The following is a 14,472-nucleotide window of genomic DNA, read 5'->3' on the forward strand; positions in this document are numbered from 1 at the left end:
CAAATTTAACCTTTAAGACATACTATTTTGAGTCAAGCTCCTGAATACAGCTTTTACATTATTACTGAACTGCTGTAAAGACTCAATCCCTTTATATGTGGTTTTACTATAAGCTATCTCAAATCACTCTTACAAGGAGACAGGGAATAAATTATGAATAACTAAATACATACATAAATTTTTTTAAAAATCTAACTGCTGCCAGTAAAGACAAGTTGAATCCAAATTCAGTAATATCTCCACGGCAATTGTTATCTGTAAAATGTTCAAGGAACACTGTCATAGCCCCAAACTGTCTCTTCTTTCTACTGAGTACAATAGATTACTTGAAAACTTTTACCTATCACCCTCCCTATACTTTTCATACTTGTTTTGGAGATAAGGTGACCACCGACCCATTTGCCCAAGTTTCTGCTGGTTTTAGAACTGAGTCTTGTCAGTCCCGAGCAAATCAAGATGCTGATCATCCTAGAATGGAGCATCGTAATAGTTCAACTAGAGGTCTTTGAAGGTGCCTTCTAGAATTAAGACTGTCTTTTTCAGTGATAGTTTTTGTATATAATTAATGTTTGTGTGCTGGAATCAGAAAACAACATAGTGCCTGACCAGACAGTGGCACAGTGGATAGAGTGTCAGACTGGGATGCGGAGGACCCAGGTTGGAGACCCCGAGGTCGCCAGCTTGAGCGCAGGCTCATCTGGTTTGAGCAAAGCTCACCAGCTTGGACCCAAGGTTTCTAGCTCAAGCAAGGAGTTACTCAGTCTGCTGAAGGCCCATGGTCAAGGCACATATGAGAAAGCAATCAACAAACAACTGAGGTGTTGCAACGAAAAACTAATGATTGATGCTTCTCACCTCTTTTCGTTCCTGTCTGTCTGTTCCTATCTATCCCTCTCTCTGACTCTCTGTCTCTGTAAAAAAAAAGAAAGAAAGAAAAAAAAGAAAAGAACATAGTGACATATATCAGTATGAGTGAGAATCCCAAGTCAAATGTTCTATGAGTTAGAATCCTACTGTAAATTTCTTGCTGTGCACTGTCTACACTGGTCTACCTTTTCTTTATTTTGATTAAATTTATTGGGGGGACACTGGTTAACAAAATTATACAGGTTTCAGGTGCACAATTCTACAACACATCTTCTGTACACCGTATTGTGTGTTCATCACCCCCACCAAGTCAAGTATCTGTCTATCACCATTTATCACACTATACCCTCTTCCACCTCCCCCGCTCTCCCTCCCTCTGGCAATCACCACACTACTGGCAGTGTCTGTGAGTTTTTCTGTGTGTGTGTGTGTGTGTGTGTGTGTTTACATTGGCCTCTCCTTTTCTCTCTCACAAACTTTTTCTCAGCATCGTATCACCAATAGAATGTGACAGGGAAATTGCAACAAGCAGAACTACTCTCTTGAGGCCCTGAGAGGAATTTCATCACTGCTAGTGCATTGTTGCTTTAAGCATTAAACTAAGAAGAAATCTATAAACCTAAGCATGAAAATTAGAAAATCTTAACAGAAGCAGATTATAAGCTTTTCACTTATTTTCATGTGTTCTTGAGCTCAATTATCTAGCCTATGAAATGGAGAGAGGGTGTTAGTGGGATCTGACATTTGACCCATCCATGGGGAAGCTCTTCCTGTCTTACACGGGGAGATGAACGAGGTTCTTACACACCCCAATACACACCCCAATGCTTGTAACTCATCTAAAACCTACATATACTACACAAAAGAACTGCCCTTGAGAATAATACAACTGGAATTGGAGGGACAGGCGAGTAGGCCTGAAGAATCCCGCACACAATACTTCTCTTCTCTGTCTATGTGCAGCTTCATGAGATGGGGCACCAGCAGAAGGAGGGTCCATTAGCCTGAAATAAGCAAGTGTCTGCAGAAGAAAACCTGGAGGATTCCTGTTAATAAAAGCAAAACTTCCTCTTCTGCATGATTCCAATAAGCAAACTCTTTTCTATACTAGGATCAATGGAAGAAAGCAAGAGTATATCATTGTGTAGCATTTAAGGAAAACATAAACAAATTATGAGTATAAATATTTCTGGATTTACATTTTTTTAAATCTCTATGACTGAAGTATAGACCCAAATAGACAAGGTATGGCTTCAGGCTAGTTACCCAACCCTGACACTCCACTGCAATGGATCAAAATTGATGATCTTTCTTGGTAATTTCATCAGATTTGACAACTGGAAACCAAATATCAAACTGAGCTGCTTACTGCATTATATTTTGTTGATCTACAAAGCAATAAATATTTTTGGACAATTTTATGACATCTCATTAGTGACCTGTTGAAGAAGTTGAACTATTATACATATTAATGTTTTAAATCTTTATAGTGAATATCTCTTCGTAGGCTAATTTAAGAGAAAATAACTAAGAATAAATATATATTTAAAGCAAGGTCGTAGTCCAGTAATGGGAAAGAGAAGCTTTCGGGCCCCATGTGCCCCTTCCTGTCCTGGACGATGAGATGCTACTTGGCCAATCCCATGACGATGGATGATCAAAGCTAATGTGGGCCCATGGTGCATAGGGCATGCTGTGGAATTCCTTGGTCAGTTTGATGAGTGAATCATGAAAAAGGAAAATATTTAGATAAGAATGACTAGGTCTAACATAGGTCCTTACGGATAGCATGAAAAATGCCTTAAATCAAAACTTCACTGAGAGTCACACCAGGTTCTTGAATAATAAGACAAAATCTTGTAAAGCAGCTATTCTCCTCAATTTTACTTATACCCTCAAGAGAAGCTACGCACAAACACAAAAAGAAAATCAACAAGAAGAAGCTATCGATTCCACCAGTTATTAAGAAAAAAAACAGCCTGACCTGTGGTGGTGCAGTGGATAAAGCGTCGACCTGGAACGCTGAGGTCGCCAGTTCAAAACCCTGGGCTTGCCTGGTCAAGGCACATTTGGGAGTTGATGCTTCCTGCTCCTCCCTCCCCCTTCTCTCTCTCTCTCTCTCTCTCTCTCTCTCTCTCTCTCCCCCTCTCTCTCTCTCTCTCTCTGCTCTCTAAAAATTAATAAAAAAAGTAAAAAAAATTTTTTTAAGAAAAAAACAACATTTAATAAAAGAACTGACAGGACATCAGTTGTGTGACCTTGAGGAAGTCACACACCCTCCCAAAAAGTAATTTTCCTAACCTTTAAAACAGGATGATGCTGTTGTGGAGATTAAATGAGACACTGGAGACAAAGGTCTTGCATGATGGATGGCCTGTAGGAGGTGCTCAATAAATCTTGTTGTTGTTACTGAAGATGATGATGTACTGTTTTGATGTTGTTACAATTCTCTTCACTTTTCCTATTAGCAAACATTTTTTAAAAATAATATCCCTTGCCTGACCAGGCGGTGGCACAGTGGATAGAGTGTCAGACTGAGACATAGAGGACCCAGGTCCGAAACCCCGAGGCCGCCGACTTGAGCATGGGCTCATCCGGCTTGAGCAAACCTCACCAGCTTGAGGGCTGGGTCACTGGCTTGAGTGTGGGATCATAGACATGACCCCATGGTCACTGGCTTGAGCCCAAATGTCGCTGGCTTGAGCCCAAGGTTGCTGGCTTGAGCAAGGGGTCACTCACTCTGCTGTAGCCCCTGGTCAAGGCACATATGAGAAAGCAATCAATGGACAACTAAGGTGCCACAACGAAGAATTGATGCTTCTCATTTCTCTCCGTTCCTGTCTGTCTGTCCCTCTCTCTGTCTGTCACAAAATAATAATAATAATAATAATAACAATAATAATATAATAATAACCCTCAATTTTGGTGAGGATGGAGTTATGATATACTTCCAGGGAAAATAAAATTGAGTACAGTCATTCTAGAAAGCCAATTTGCAATGTGTCTAAGGAGTTTTTAAAAGGTTCATACCCTTTATTTAGTATACTACTTCTAAGGATCACTCCTTAAAAAAGAAAATATACAAATAAGGAATATCAGAAAATGGGAGTCATACAAAAAGTATTTATCACAAGGTAATATTAGAAACAAATGCCAATAATGTAAAAACCTAAGTTGAGAAGACAGCTAAACAAATAAATGATTCATATGCCTAACTACCAGATAGAAACAAAAAAGGTCAGAGAAGTGTTTAGAGGCATGGGAAAAGTAGTTTCCTTTTTTATTCATTGCTGTAAACCAGAACAGAGCTTAGCATAGTACCTCCCACATAGTAGGTGCTCAATCAATATCTAAACTGAATTGAACAACAGAATTCAAATGAAAACAAAATCAGAACTCTCATTTTCACAAACATACACTCATAGGCACATACTATAACCTCACTTTATGTAAAAGAATCGCAGGAAACGCTAAAAGGAAAGATGATGAAACACTAAAAATACTGTCTTTGGGTGATCGTTTTTTCTTCCTTGTTAGACTTTTCTCCACTTGCCAATTTTTTTCAATGTAGATTTATTATATTTATAATCAATAAAAAATTAGTAGAGCGGAGGACCCGGGTTCGATTCCCGGCCAGGGCACATAGGAGAAGCGCCCATTTGCTTCTCCACCCCTCCGCCGCGCTTTCCTCTCTGTCTCTCTCTTCCCCTCCCGCAGCCAAGGCTCCATTGGAGCAAAGATGGCCCGGGCGCTGGGCATGGCTCTGTGGCCTCTGCCTCAGGCGCTAGAGTGGCTCTGGTCGCAATATGGCGACGCCCAGGATGGGCAGAGCATCGCCCCCTGGGGGGCAGAGCACCGCCCCTGGTGGGCGTGCCGGGTGGATCCCGGTCGGGCGCATGCGGGAGTCTGTCTGACTGTCTATCCCCGTTTCCAGCTTCAGAAAAATGAAAAAAAAAAAAAAAAAATTAGTAGAGAAAAAAAGAATGAAGGAAAGCAGCTAGAAGCCAATTGGTTTGATTACTTCTCATTACACTATTTTCAGTATATACATTCTTCACTTCCACCCAAAATATAGAACGAGAAATAAGAATGTGAATAACACGAATAAATTAGGAGGCAGTCTTTAAACCACAGCCCAGGAAAGAAAACATTACATTTCAAAAAAAGTCCAAAGATAATCATGTGTCTAATATTAAGAAAATTACACAGGGGCTTTGCTCCCTATATAATTTACACACATAAAAAAAATGTAGTGTGACATAAACCCTTTAGATACAAATTACTTGTTTTCTCTAAAATTGAATTATATTTGCTCTTAGGAATATAATATTACCAAGTTTTATATATAGTGGTTACTGTCAATTTTTTAAGATCTGAAAATAATTCTACTCATTTAAAATGTCAACTCTATACAAAACCTTAGGAGATCTATGACATCCACAAAGGAGAGGATCAAACCATTTCTCAGGTCCCCCAATTCTCAAACATACTCACCATGAATAATTAACCCTGGAAAGTGAAGTGCCATGTCACCTAGAGCAGAAAATCACCTGGAGGTGTAACCCCTGGGCCACTGCCTGGCCTCACACACTGAAAGACCAGTTTTTCAGGACCGTGTGATTCAAATTTATACTCTAGCAAAATTACAGATTACCACAGGTCATGTGCTTTTAAGACAGGTGGTAAAATAATGACTCATGCAAACTAAATTCTTATACTCCAAGGGTCTGCTATATCTACAACATCTGCCTCTGTAGAAACAAAGTTATATGAGAGAACAGTGGTAATCAGGCATGCAGACAGTTAACATTGGTTTTAATCTCAGAAGCCTAATTCAGTCATTGGATTAAAGTAGGTGGGAAAAAAATATGATGGAATGTAAACTGAAATTCAATCTATAATTATATAAAGTCCACCATGTTTTTCAGAAGCACATTCAAGTGTTTGATTTACCTAATGCCAAAGTTTTTTACTTTTTAAATGAAATAATGTCATGTTTATTCTGTAGTCATTATTTTTTAAGTTGCCCTTCACATGATCCCTCTTTCTGTAAATAATAGCTTCATAACTCTGTCTCCTTTGGTATAATTTCTAGGATTTGCTTCCAAGATTCCATGGAGAGGAATGTGATTGGGGCCATGGATGGAACAAAAAATGGCCATGATTGGAGGGTTACTGAAACTGACTGACAAGTACATGGGAGTTCATTGTATTGTTTTATTCTTTTGTTATTATGTTTAAATTTTACAGAGAAAAAGTTCTTTTTTTAAAGAAGTATATTTCATAATGAGGCCAGTTTATGTTGATTAACTTTTCACCCTCTGTCTATTCCCCCAGAGTCCACAGTCTGTGAACATGGTTGAAATGGCTACCACATCGATCTTGAAGGAGGTTCCAGTAAGGTTCCTGGACAATGCAGAGGTATTTTTTTTCCTTTTCATTGAATTTATTGGGGTGACGTTGGTTAACAAAATTAGACAGGTTTCATGTGCACAATTCTACAACCCATCATCTGTATACCCTATTGTGTGTTCACCCACCCCAGGTCAAGTTTCCTTGGGTCACCATTATCCCCCTCCAATCCTCTCCTCTACTCTCCCTCTCTGTCCCTTTCTCCACCCTCACCCCCACCCCCCATCCCCAGCAATCACCAAACTGTTGCGCAGTGTCCATGAGTTTTTTTCTCTCATTTTCTCTTTTTCTGGTGCACAGATGATGAGATACATTGATTAACTCTGCTATGACCCATAATTTAATCATTCAGCCAAAAACAGAGATGTCTACATCCAGATTAACCAAGAAAAAATGGTTTAGATAAATTCAGCTGTCATAATTACCAGTAAATTATAGCGCTACATGGCTAATCCAATTTGGTCAACATGGTAGCCAGACCATCACTGTTACAGAGCATATTAGGGGATCAGCGCAAGTGTCAGTGAGACAATCCATTTTTTTTTTTTTTTTGCATTATCACAAGGGCCATGGATAGAGAAAAATTAACAATCATAGCTTCAACTCCTAGAAAGAATTTACTCAACCCGTGTAATGATAGGATTAGGATTAAAATGCAAATGGTAAATACAATGTATATTTTTTAAAGACCATATTTTTTTCCTATCATCTTCACTTAATCTTCTCTTTTTTTCTTCACCTAGTCATAATCAGAATTTTGGCACATTTAATTCCATGAATTCCTAACAATTCCTCACATAGATCCCACATAAAACCGGGATATGTTAAATACTACAATCAAATCTTTAAAGTATTACAAACAACAGCTCTACTAAATATACAGCTAAGGATTTTAATTTCATTAACTCACTCATGACATAAATAAATTGGGTTTAAAAGAAAAGCTTTAATAATGACTATATTGCAATTAAAATGACCCAAGGCTACTAAGCATTGCACACTGCCACCTAGTGCAAAATGTCTCCGAATGTAAATACACAATGGACATCTTCTGCAAAGCAGGAACGCTCTATTTCAAAACAAATTGATCCAGAAAGACAGATTGGAAACATTTATTCATAATTGCTTCAGTATAAGAAGGCTATTAGAAATAAATAAAAAGTTTTAAAGGTTGATTTTTTTTAATAACTAGGCATCAAGTAGATTCTGTTAGGAACGTGATATATGCCGATGCTATAAGTGGAATGAATATGTGATTATCCAACAAGTTTGGCACATGAAGATATTAAATAGGATATTAAATAATCACTGGTGACACTTTCAAGCTTTCTTAAGGGCACAGCTGTAATCTATATGTTATCATTTCAATTTAAGATGCCACTAGTTTTTATTTTTACTTTATTTTCCAAGCAGTAAATAAACATTGTGTTTTGGTTGTGCTAATTGCTAGAGCTCATCTCTGATCTTTTGACTTTCAGCAAAGTAAATCCTCATGAAAATGAAGTGAGAACTATTTGAAAAAGTGGAATAAGGAAAGATTCAAAGGCTCGACTTCACTATGGTTGGGGAGTACATTTGATTTGCTTCCTTGTATTCTGCCATGGTAGGTCCCAGCTTGGTCTACTGAATGCATTGTAACTACTTATTTTAAGGACTAAGATGAGAGGGGAAAGTTCCATATGTCTGTCAATTAAGCTTTCCATGGTAAAAAGTATTAAAAGGATTCCCTTTAAATCACTGTTGCATAACTTTTTAAAAATCACACTCCCTTTTGAGAAACATACAAATCTTGGGTTCTCCTTCTTAAGTACTTCACATTTATAAATAAGTGATATATTAAAAATCACTAGCATATAAAAATTTTTGAAGAATTATGTTTTTATTTTGTCTCAGATACTTGTCCTTGTTGTTGTTACTCCAGTAATTCAAAATCAGCATTTGCGTCCAGGCTGCCTGGACATCCTACAAACTTCTCCATTCTTGGAAATGGAGACAATACAGGACATTGTCCAGCAATTTTAACCTTTTGAGTAGTACAAATGTTCATGTACGTCCTCACTCAAAGGGTTAACTAAGAACTCACTATTCAATGAGTTAACATTAGTCCTGTTGCATTGCTTCACTTAAATAACCAGAAGGGCAGGTATAAATAGATAGATAGATGATAGATGATAGATAGATAGATAGATAGATAGATAGATAGATAGATAGATAGATAGATAGATAGATGATAGATAGATGATAGACAAATGGATGGGAGGGAAGAGGGGAAGGAAAAGAAGGGGAGAAAGAGGGAAAGAGGTTGAGTTTTATTCTCTTTTAAGGGAAGTGTTGCCTCCACTCCCTCAAATTCATTAATTTAGATAATTCCCAAAGGAATCTCAGATCAAAGCCACATGATCTAGAAAACTTCTCAAGATTTCCTTTAATCAGCTTACCCAGATGGCTGCTGCCAAGTCTGTTTCACTGCGTTCCACTCAGGGTTATTGTGAAGCCTCCACCACACCATTGGAATCCAGCGTTGGGCTGGCTGCCCCAAGGCAGAAGACAGAACTTACAATATTGCAATTCAAGAAACTTAGTTTGGAAAACATGATTCACAAACACATGTTATATTGAAATCTAACTCTTCACCTTTTGTTGGGACCGCATCTATCATGCGCTCAGTATTCAGTCAGATTACAAGGTCACTTGCCAAAAAGCCTAAAATTGTTACTCCCAGGTATTTTATTGGCCTTATGGTATACCATCTACAACAAGAAACTTCCAGTAAATAAGGCAGTGATTAAAACTGTGCATTATATAAGAAAAATCTCATTGCAGTTTCATATATACTCATATATATAGCTATACATATATAATATATAGCTATACATATATAACTATAATATATATATTAAGATATATATAGCCATATGTAGCTATAATAGTAAAACTTTATAAGCATTTTTTAAATGTTCCCATTAATCTACAAGGTAGGTAAAATGTATAAAAATAAACAAGTCTTGATGCAAGTGAAAATTCTGCCTGAGACTCTGAACATTCCTTAAAATTTTCTCACATGTCTCAGTTTGGAAAACAAAAGCTATGTACCTCCTGCACACCAAATGCAATCATAGCATCATTGGATTTATTTAAAAATAAATATTTCTCTGGCCAAATAGCTTGGTTGGTTGTAGCATTGTCCAGAAGCTCAGAGGTTGCTGGTTCAATCCCTGGTCAGGGCACATGGAGGAACAGATCAATGTTCCCATCTCTCTCTTTATCTCCCTTTCTCTTTTTCTCTAAAGTCAATAAATAAACATTAAAAATAAATAAATATTTGGTCCTCGCCAGGTAGCTCAGTTGGTTAGAGTGTCATCCTGACATGCTGAGGTTACAGGTTCAATCCCTGGTTAGGGCAGATACAAGATTTAACCAATGATGGCATGAATGAGTGAAACAACAAATCGATGTTTCTTTCTCCCTGTCTCTGTCTTTCTCCCTTCCTCTCTTTATAAAAAAAATCAATCAATAAAAATCAAATAAATAAATAAATAAATAAAAATAATTAAACTGAAATCATTTGTCTAATAACTTCCTTTTTCTTAAGCCTGAATATGAAAGCATGTATATTTATAAGTGTGGCCTAAAAAGAGTTCTATAGTAAAAAATTTCTAACTCAACATAAGAAAGTAGTAACAAAAGGGCCTATGAAGCAGATTGCCCAGGGCTGTTGAAAAATTAAGGTACAGAGTACAGAAGAGAGGCCCTAGCCGTTTGGCTCATTGGTAGAGTGTCTGCCTGGCATGTGGATGTTCTGTGTCAGGGAACGTAGGAGAATCAATCATCAGCTTCTCCACTCCTCCCCCTCTCCCTTCTCTCTCTCTCTCTCTCTCTCTTTCTCTCTCTCTCCTTTTCTCACAGCCATGGCTCTTTTGGTTTGAGCTAGTTGGCCTCGGGTGCTGAGGATGGCTCCATGGCCTCTACCTCAGGTGCTAAAGAATGGCTCTGTTGTTGAGCAATGGAGCGAAGGCCCCAGATAAGCAGAACATTGCCCCCTAGTGGGCTTGCCAGGTAGATTCCGGTCAAGGAGCATGTGGGAGTCTAACTGTGCCTCCCCTCCTCTCACTGAATTAAAAAATTGTATATGGATACAGCAGAGACAAATAGATACATCTTTCAACTAAACATTAACATTTAACTTGAGATTATTTAAAACAGCACATTTCTATCTGTTAATATCCTCATGGTTATGAAAGATAAGAATTTATTTCTTACATATTATAATTATGATATTTGTATATTTAATATTAGTACTGGCAGGGATTCTGCACTGTGAAATAAAAACAAATGTAATAGGTATTCATTAAGCATTTTACTCACTAATTATGATTTTATAATTTTTTTTTAATTTTGTATTCTCAGATATCAGGTACTTGCCTGGAAACTGACATCTATTTGGTTGCTAAGAGATACGAGATCAGTTTGCACTATTTTCTCTATCTTGAGGAGAATTGCCCTCTTGGGTTTTGCGTCAAAGTAGAGAAAGTTAACTCTGTTACCCATGTGGGGGTTTGAATTACTTGTACTAGAAGAAACTCCCAGGTTTCAAAAGAGAAATTAATTACTTTCAATTTGCACAATTTAGAACAAATATCTGGCTCTTCCCTAAGCTGAATGATTTTCTGTTCCACACAACTAAAATATAATAGCATTATTTTACAATCAAATTTAACAGATGAGTCTATGTTATGAGTATTTTGACAAAAATTTTATGAGAAATTAAGTCATTTTTGCTTCCCCAAAGTGAAGTTCAAATCCAACATTTTAAAAGTATTTTCTGCTTATAACTTTGTGGGCTTCTTTCAATGGCTGCAGGGATGAGACCAAACTTGGTCTGTCTGGATTTCCTTATACTTTATCAAAGGGTCGAAAGCAAAATGTGGTTATAAATGTGTACATTCTTATTGGTCGTTCATTTACCACAAATATAAATATTGGTTTGCCTAATCAAAGAGCATGTTCGAGCAGTATTTCGATCAGTACATGTTTCCTAATGACACTGAGCAGCGAGACTGCCTTCGCATGTACATTTCATAACCTTTCAAGGACAATGTTCTAAATCGCATTTTAAAGAAATACTCTGAAAAAGCATCCTGTTGCAGTAGCATTTAGTATGACTACAAATCCAAACGGTTCCACTTTTAACATCCACGGACTTATCGCAAAAACACGGATCATTTATTCTGATTTCATGTCAATGCTTTCCTTGAGTAGACCGCAAAGAACACGAGAGGATGCATTTCTTTGTCCACTAAGTGAGACGATACCCACCTGGCCAGTCCTCTTTTTACTCAACTTCTCGCACACTATCAACCAACTGTCTTGTTGGTGATACTTGCTCCTAACATACTGCTTTAGCGTTGGGTGAGATTACTACCAGTTCTGGTCCAGAACCCACAAAGAAAACTCCTGTTCCAAGCAAGGTCTTTAAAATGCAGTTGTACACCTATAAAAAGGCAACCAACCAGGTGCCCATCTTGATGGGAAGAAAGATGAATTTATCCTACCTTCTAGGTTTTTATTTATTTTCTAGAGCCACGCCTTTTAAACAAGTTCTGTCATCCTGAGAAGGAGATATGCAAAATTTAACACCTGGACTCTTAAAATGTAATGATCACAAATAACATCTCGGAAAGAGAGCGGAAACCTGTCCCGGCCCCCCCCCCCCCCACACACACACACACCCTGAAAAAAAAAAAAAAAAAACAGAGGCAAAGGAGCGAATCTGCATCATTTCACCGAGAAATAGAAAACCCTCCCGGGTTTTTCCAGTAAGTTTTTTGCAGCAGCAGCAACGGCAACAGCAGCAGCCTAATCAATATGCGTATCCTCACTCTTCTAAAACCTCTTGTCCCCAAACAGAAACTGCCGGTCCTTCTCCACGGGAGGGGGGAGCGGTGGGAAGGGCGAGGGGAAGCACCCCCCCCCCCAAAGGAGGCGATTCCAGAGGCGTGGGGAGCGGCAAAAACAGGTCTGAGGAGCTCCAGCATCGTCATTGGAGTCCCAGCTACCAGCCTGAAAGTCCGCGCAGGAACCAGCCCTGGCTCCTGGACCTCCTCGGGGCTGGGCCTTCCCGCCAGAGCTGCCGGGAGAGCTGGTGGAGCTGGCAGCGCAGTTTTCAGTCCCCAAACAACGATCTCCCCCAACCCGGCCCCCCAACCGTCCCCCACCGCGGCCTCACTCCAAGGCCTTGGATTTCTAAGCCCTTTCCGAGATAGGACAGTGATGCCTGGTGTCCAAGAGCAGACGTGCCTGGCTTCTCTGTTGGAATGAGTTGCTGCGGGTGGGGCGGCGGTGGTCACCGAGTCTTTAGGAAGCCCCAGGACATGGTCAACTGAGACCTCACGATCAGTACCCCTCACTCCCGCCCCCATCCCACGACCCTCACCTTAATGGTGAGGCGAGGAGAAAGGGTGGAGGGGAGGGAGGAGGCAGCTTTGCGGACCGCACAGGTGGGCGCAGCCTTGGAAGGTCAGTGAGGCCAGAGCTCAGAGTTAGCGGGGCCCAGGGAGTGTGAGTGGGTGCGGGTGACCACGCGCGCTGGCCTGGTCGAGGGGCGCGGGACGACCGGGTCAGCGCAGCCACAGGGGTACCCCAGCCACCACCAGACACAGCACACTCTGCCCCTTCCTTAGGCGAGAGGGCTGCGGGGGCGATCGTGGCTGCAAGACTGAGAAACTTGATGCAAAACAGACAGGCTCCCCCCGCCTGGACGAGCCCCCGCGCTCGCAGCCCCGCTCCAACACCTCGGAATCGCCCCCGTTACCCACCGCCCGCTGCGAAGCCCCAGCCAGCCCTCCGATCCCAAGCGGTAATTACCTCTCCCGGAGGCGGAGTGGGGGGCGGCAGCGGCAGCAGCAGCAGACACTTTGAGCCCGACTTTCCGGGTTAGGCGGCGAGCGTGTGCGCGCGGAGCCGAGCCGTAACCTGCTATTTATAGAGCAGAGCCGGGCGCCCGGGGCTGCGAACCCGGAGGCGGCGGCGGCGGCGGCGGCGGCGCAGGGCGCGGGCCGCGTCTCCCCTAGGCTGCCGCCGCTCCCTCGGGCTCCGCGCTCCCAGCTCGCTCTCCGCCCCGCCGCACGCGCCCCAGAGAAGTTGTCACCAGCGCGGCTGCCTCTCCGGCTGCTCACACGCCCCCTGGCACAACTGCTACTTTCTCCCCCACCCCACTCTCCCTACTCCCCTTCCTCCTCCTCTTCCTCCTCCTCCTCCTCCTCTTCCTCCTCCTCCTCCTCCTCCTCCTCCTCCTCCCCCTCCTCCTTTGCACGTTCCTAGTGGTCTCCTCCCAATGTCACCAGCGGCAGAACAGAGGCAGCGGTGGCAGCGACAGTCGCAACTGGCGCAGCTCACTTCCCGCTGCTGATGGAGTAGAGTTGGTGCCCGGGCCGCCTAGCCCAAAATGTCCAAAACACGCTTGCTCCGCGTGCTGACACCCCCTGCCCCGGCCTTCTGCTGGGCCCCTCTCCGAGCGGGGACGGTCGCTCAGGCTGAACTGGGAGAGCACCGCTGCGAAGTGGTGCTGAGGGGTGACCCGGGGCCGCCACTCTGCGGCTGGGGCGGGAGAAACCACAGGGTCCTTTAACCCGCAAGAGGAGGGCACTGGCAGCGTCAGCCAGACCCCGGAAGGTGGGGTAGTAGGGGGAAGGTGTCCCCAGTCCCTCGGTCTTCCGCCTGCCACCACCCTGGGACCCGTCTCTCTTACCACTCCCCTCCGCAGTACCCAGGTAGGGGTCTGGTGGGGCACTGGCTCAAAGCAGCCCACGGCCACCCACCGACCTTCCCATGTCGTGGCTGAGGACTGAGGCCGAGCCAATCCCAACAGGCGTGTGCGCCTTTGGCAGCCCGGGTGCGTGGGGACACATCTGCACTCTGAGTGTTTACAGTGTCAGGAAAACGGGGTTCATAATCACACAATCTGAACGCAGGCTAAAACTCCCCCACTTCCTCGCAAACAGCCCTCTGGGGAAGGCACGCAGCCTGGTTATTCTCGGCTGTGGGGTGTGGGACAAATAAGTCTCCCCATCTGCGCCTTACAAGTGCCACCTGGCGGTTCTCGTGGAGTGGTTTTGCTGAGCGAGCTGCTCAAGGTAATGCAGAGCGGCCGTCCACACGAGCTCCCTCAGCCTTTTTCCTCCTGAAATTCGTGTT

At 42.2% G+C, this 14,472-nt stretch overlaps 2 protein-coding genes across 5 annotated transcripts in view; one reads left to right on the top strand and one right to left on the bottom strand.

The window, feature by feature from the left end:
* Positions 1-13,417, bottom strand: part of INPP4B (inositol polyphosphate-4-phosphatase type II B) — a 611,130-nt gene extending 597,713 nt beyond the window's left edge. For all 4 annotated transcript variants that reach the window (XM_066385735.1, XM_066385716.1, XM_066385745.1 and 1 more), the window contains exon 1: positions 13,144-13,417. The gene's annotated coding sequence lies outside the window, so the exon portion shown is untranslated. The remainder of the gene's footprint in view (positions 1-13,143) is intronic.
* Positions 12,145-13,599, top strand: LOC136388208 (uncharacterized). The gene is made up of 3 exons (XM_066360169.1): positions 12,145-12,587; positions 12,960-13,135; positions 13,217-13,599. The coding sequence occupies exons 1-3, from the start codon at positions 12,145-12,147 to the stop codon at positions 13,597-13,599; spliced, it is 1,002 nt and encodes a 333-aa protein (XP_066216266.1).
* Positions 13,600-14,472: the final 873 nt, after the last annotated feature.

The sequence above is a fragment of the Saccopteryx leptura genome, chromosome 1, assembly GCF_036850995.1.
Source record: "Saccopteryx leptura isolate mSacLep1 chromosome 1, mSacLep1_pri_phased_curated, whole genome shotgun sequence".
In the NCBI taxonomy this organism is placed as follows: domain Eukaryota; kingdom Metazoa; phylum Chordata; class Mammalia; order Chiroptera; family Emballonuridae; genus Saccopteryx; species Saccopteryx leptura.

Excerpts from the sequence above, each read along its gene's own strand:
- LOC136388208 (XM_066360169.1), top strand. The coding sequence starts at position 12,145 with ATGCGTATCCTCACTCTTCTAAAACCTCTTGTCCCCAAACAGAAACTG. Across the intron at positions 12,588-12,959 it reads CAGACGTGCCTGGCTTCTCT|GCGAGAGGGCTGCGGGGGCG; the intron begins GTTGGAATGAGT and ends CCCCTTCCTTAG. Across the intron at positions 13,136-13,216 it reads CAGCCCTCCGATCCCAAGCG|GCGGCGAGCGTGTGCGCGCG; the intron begins GTAATTACCTCT and ends TTTCCGGGTTAG.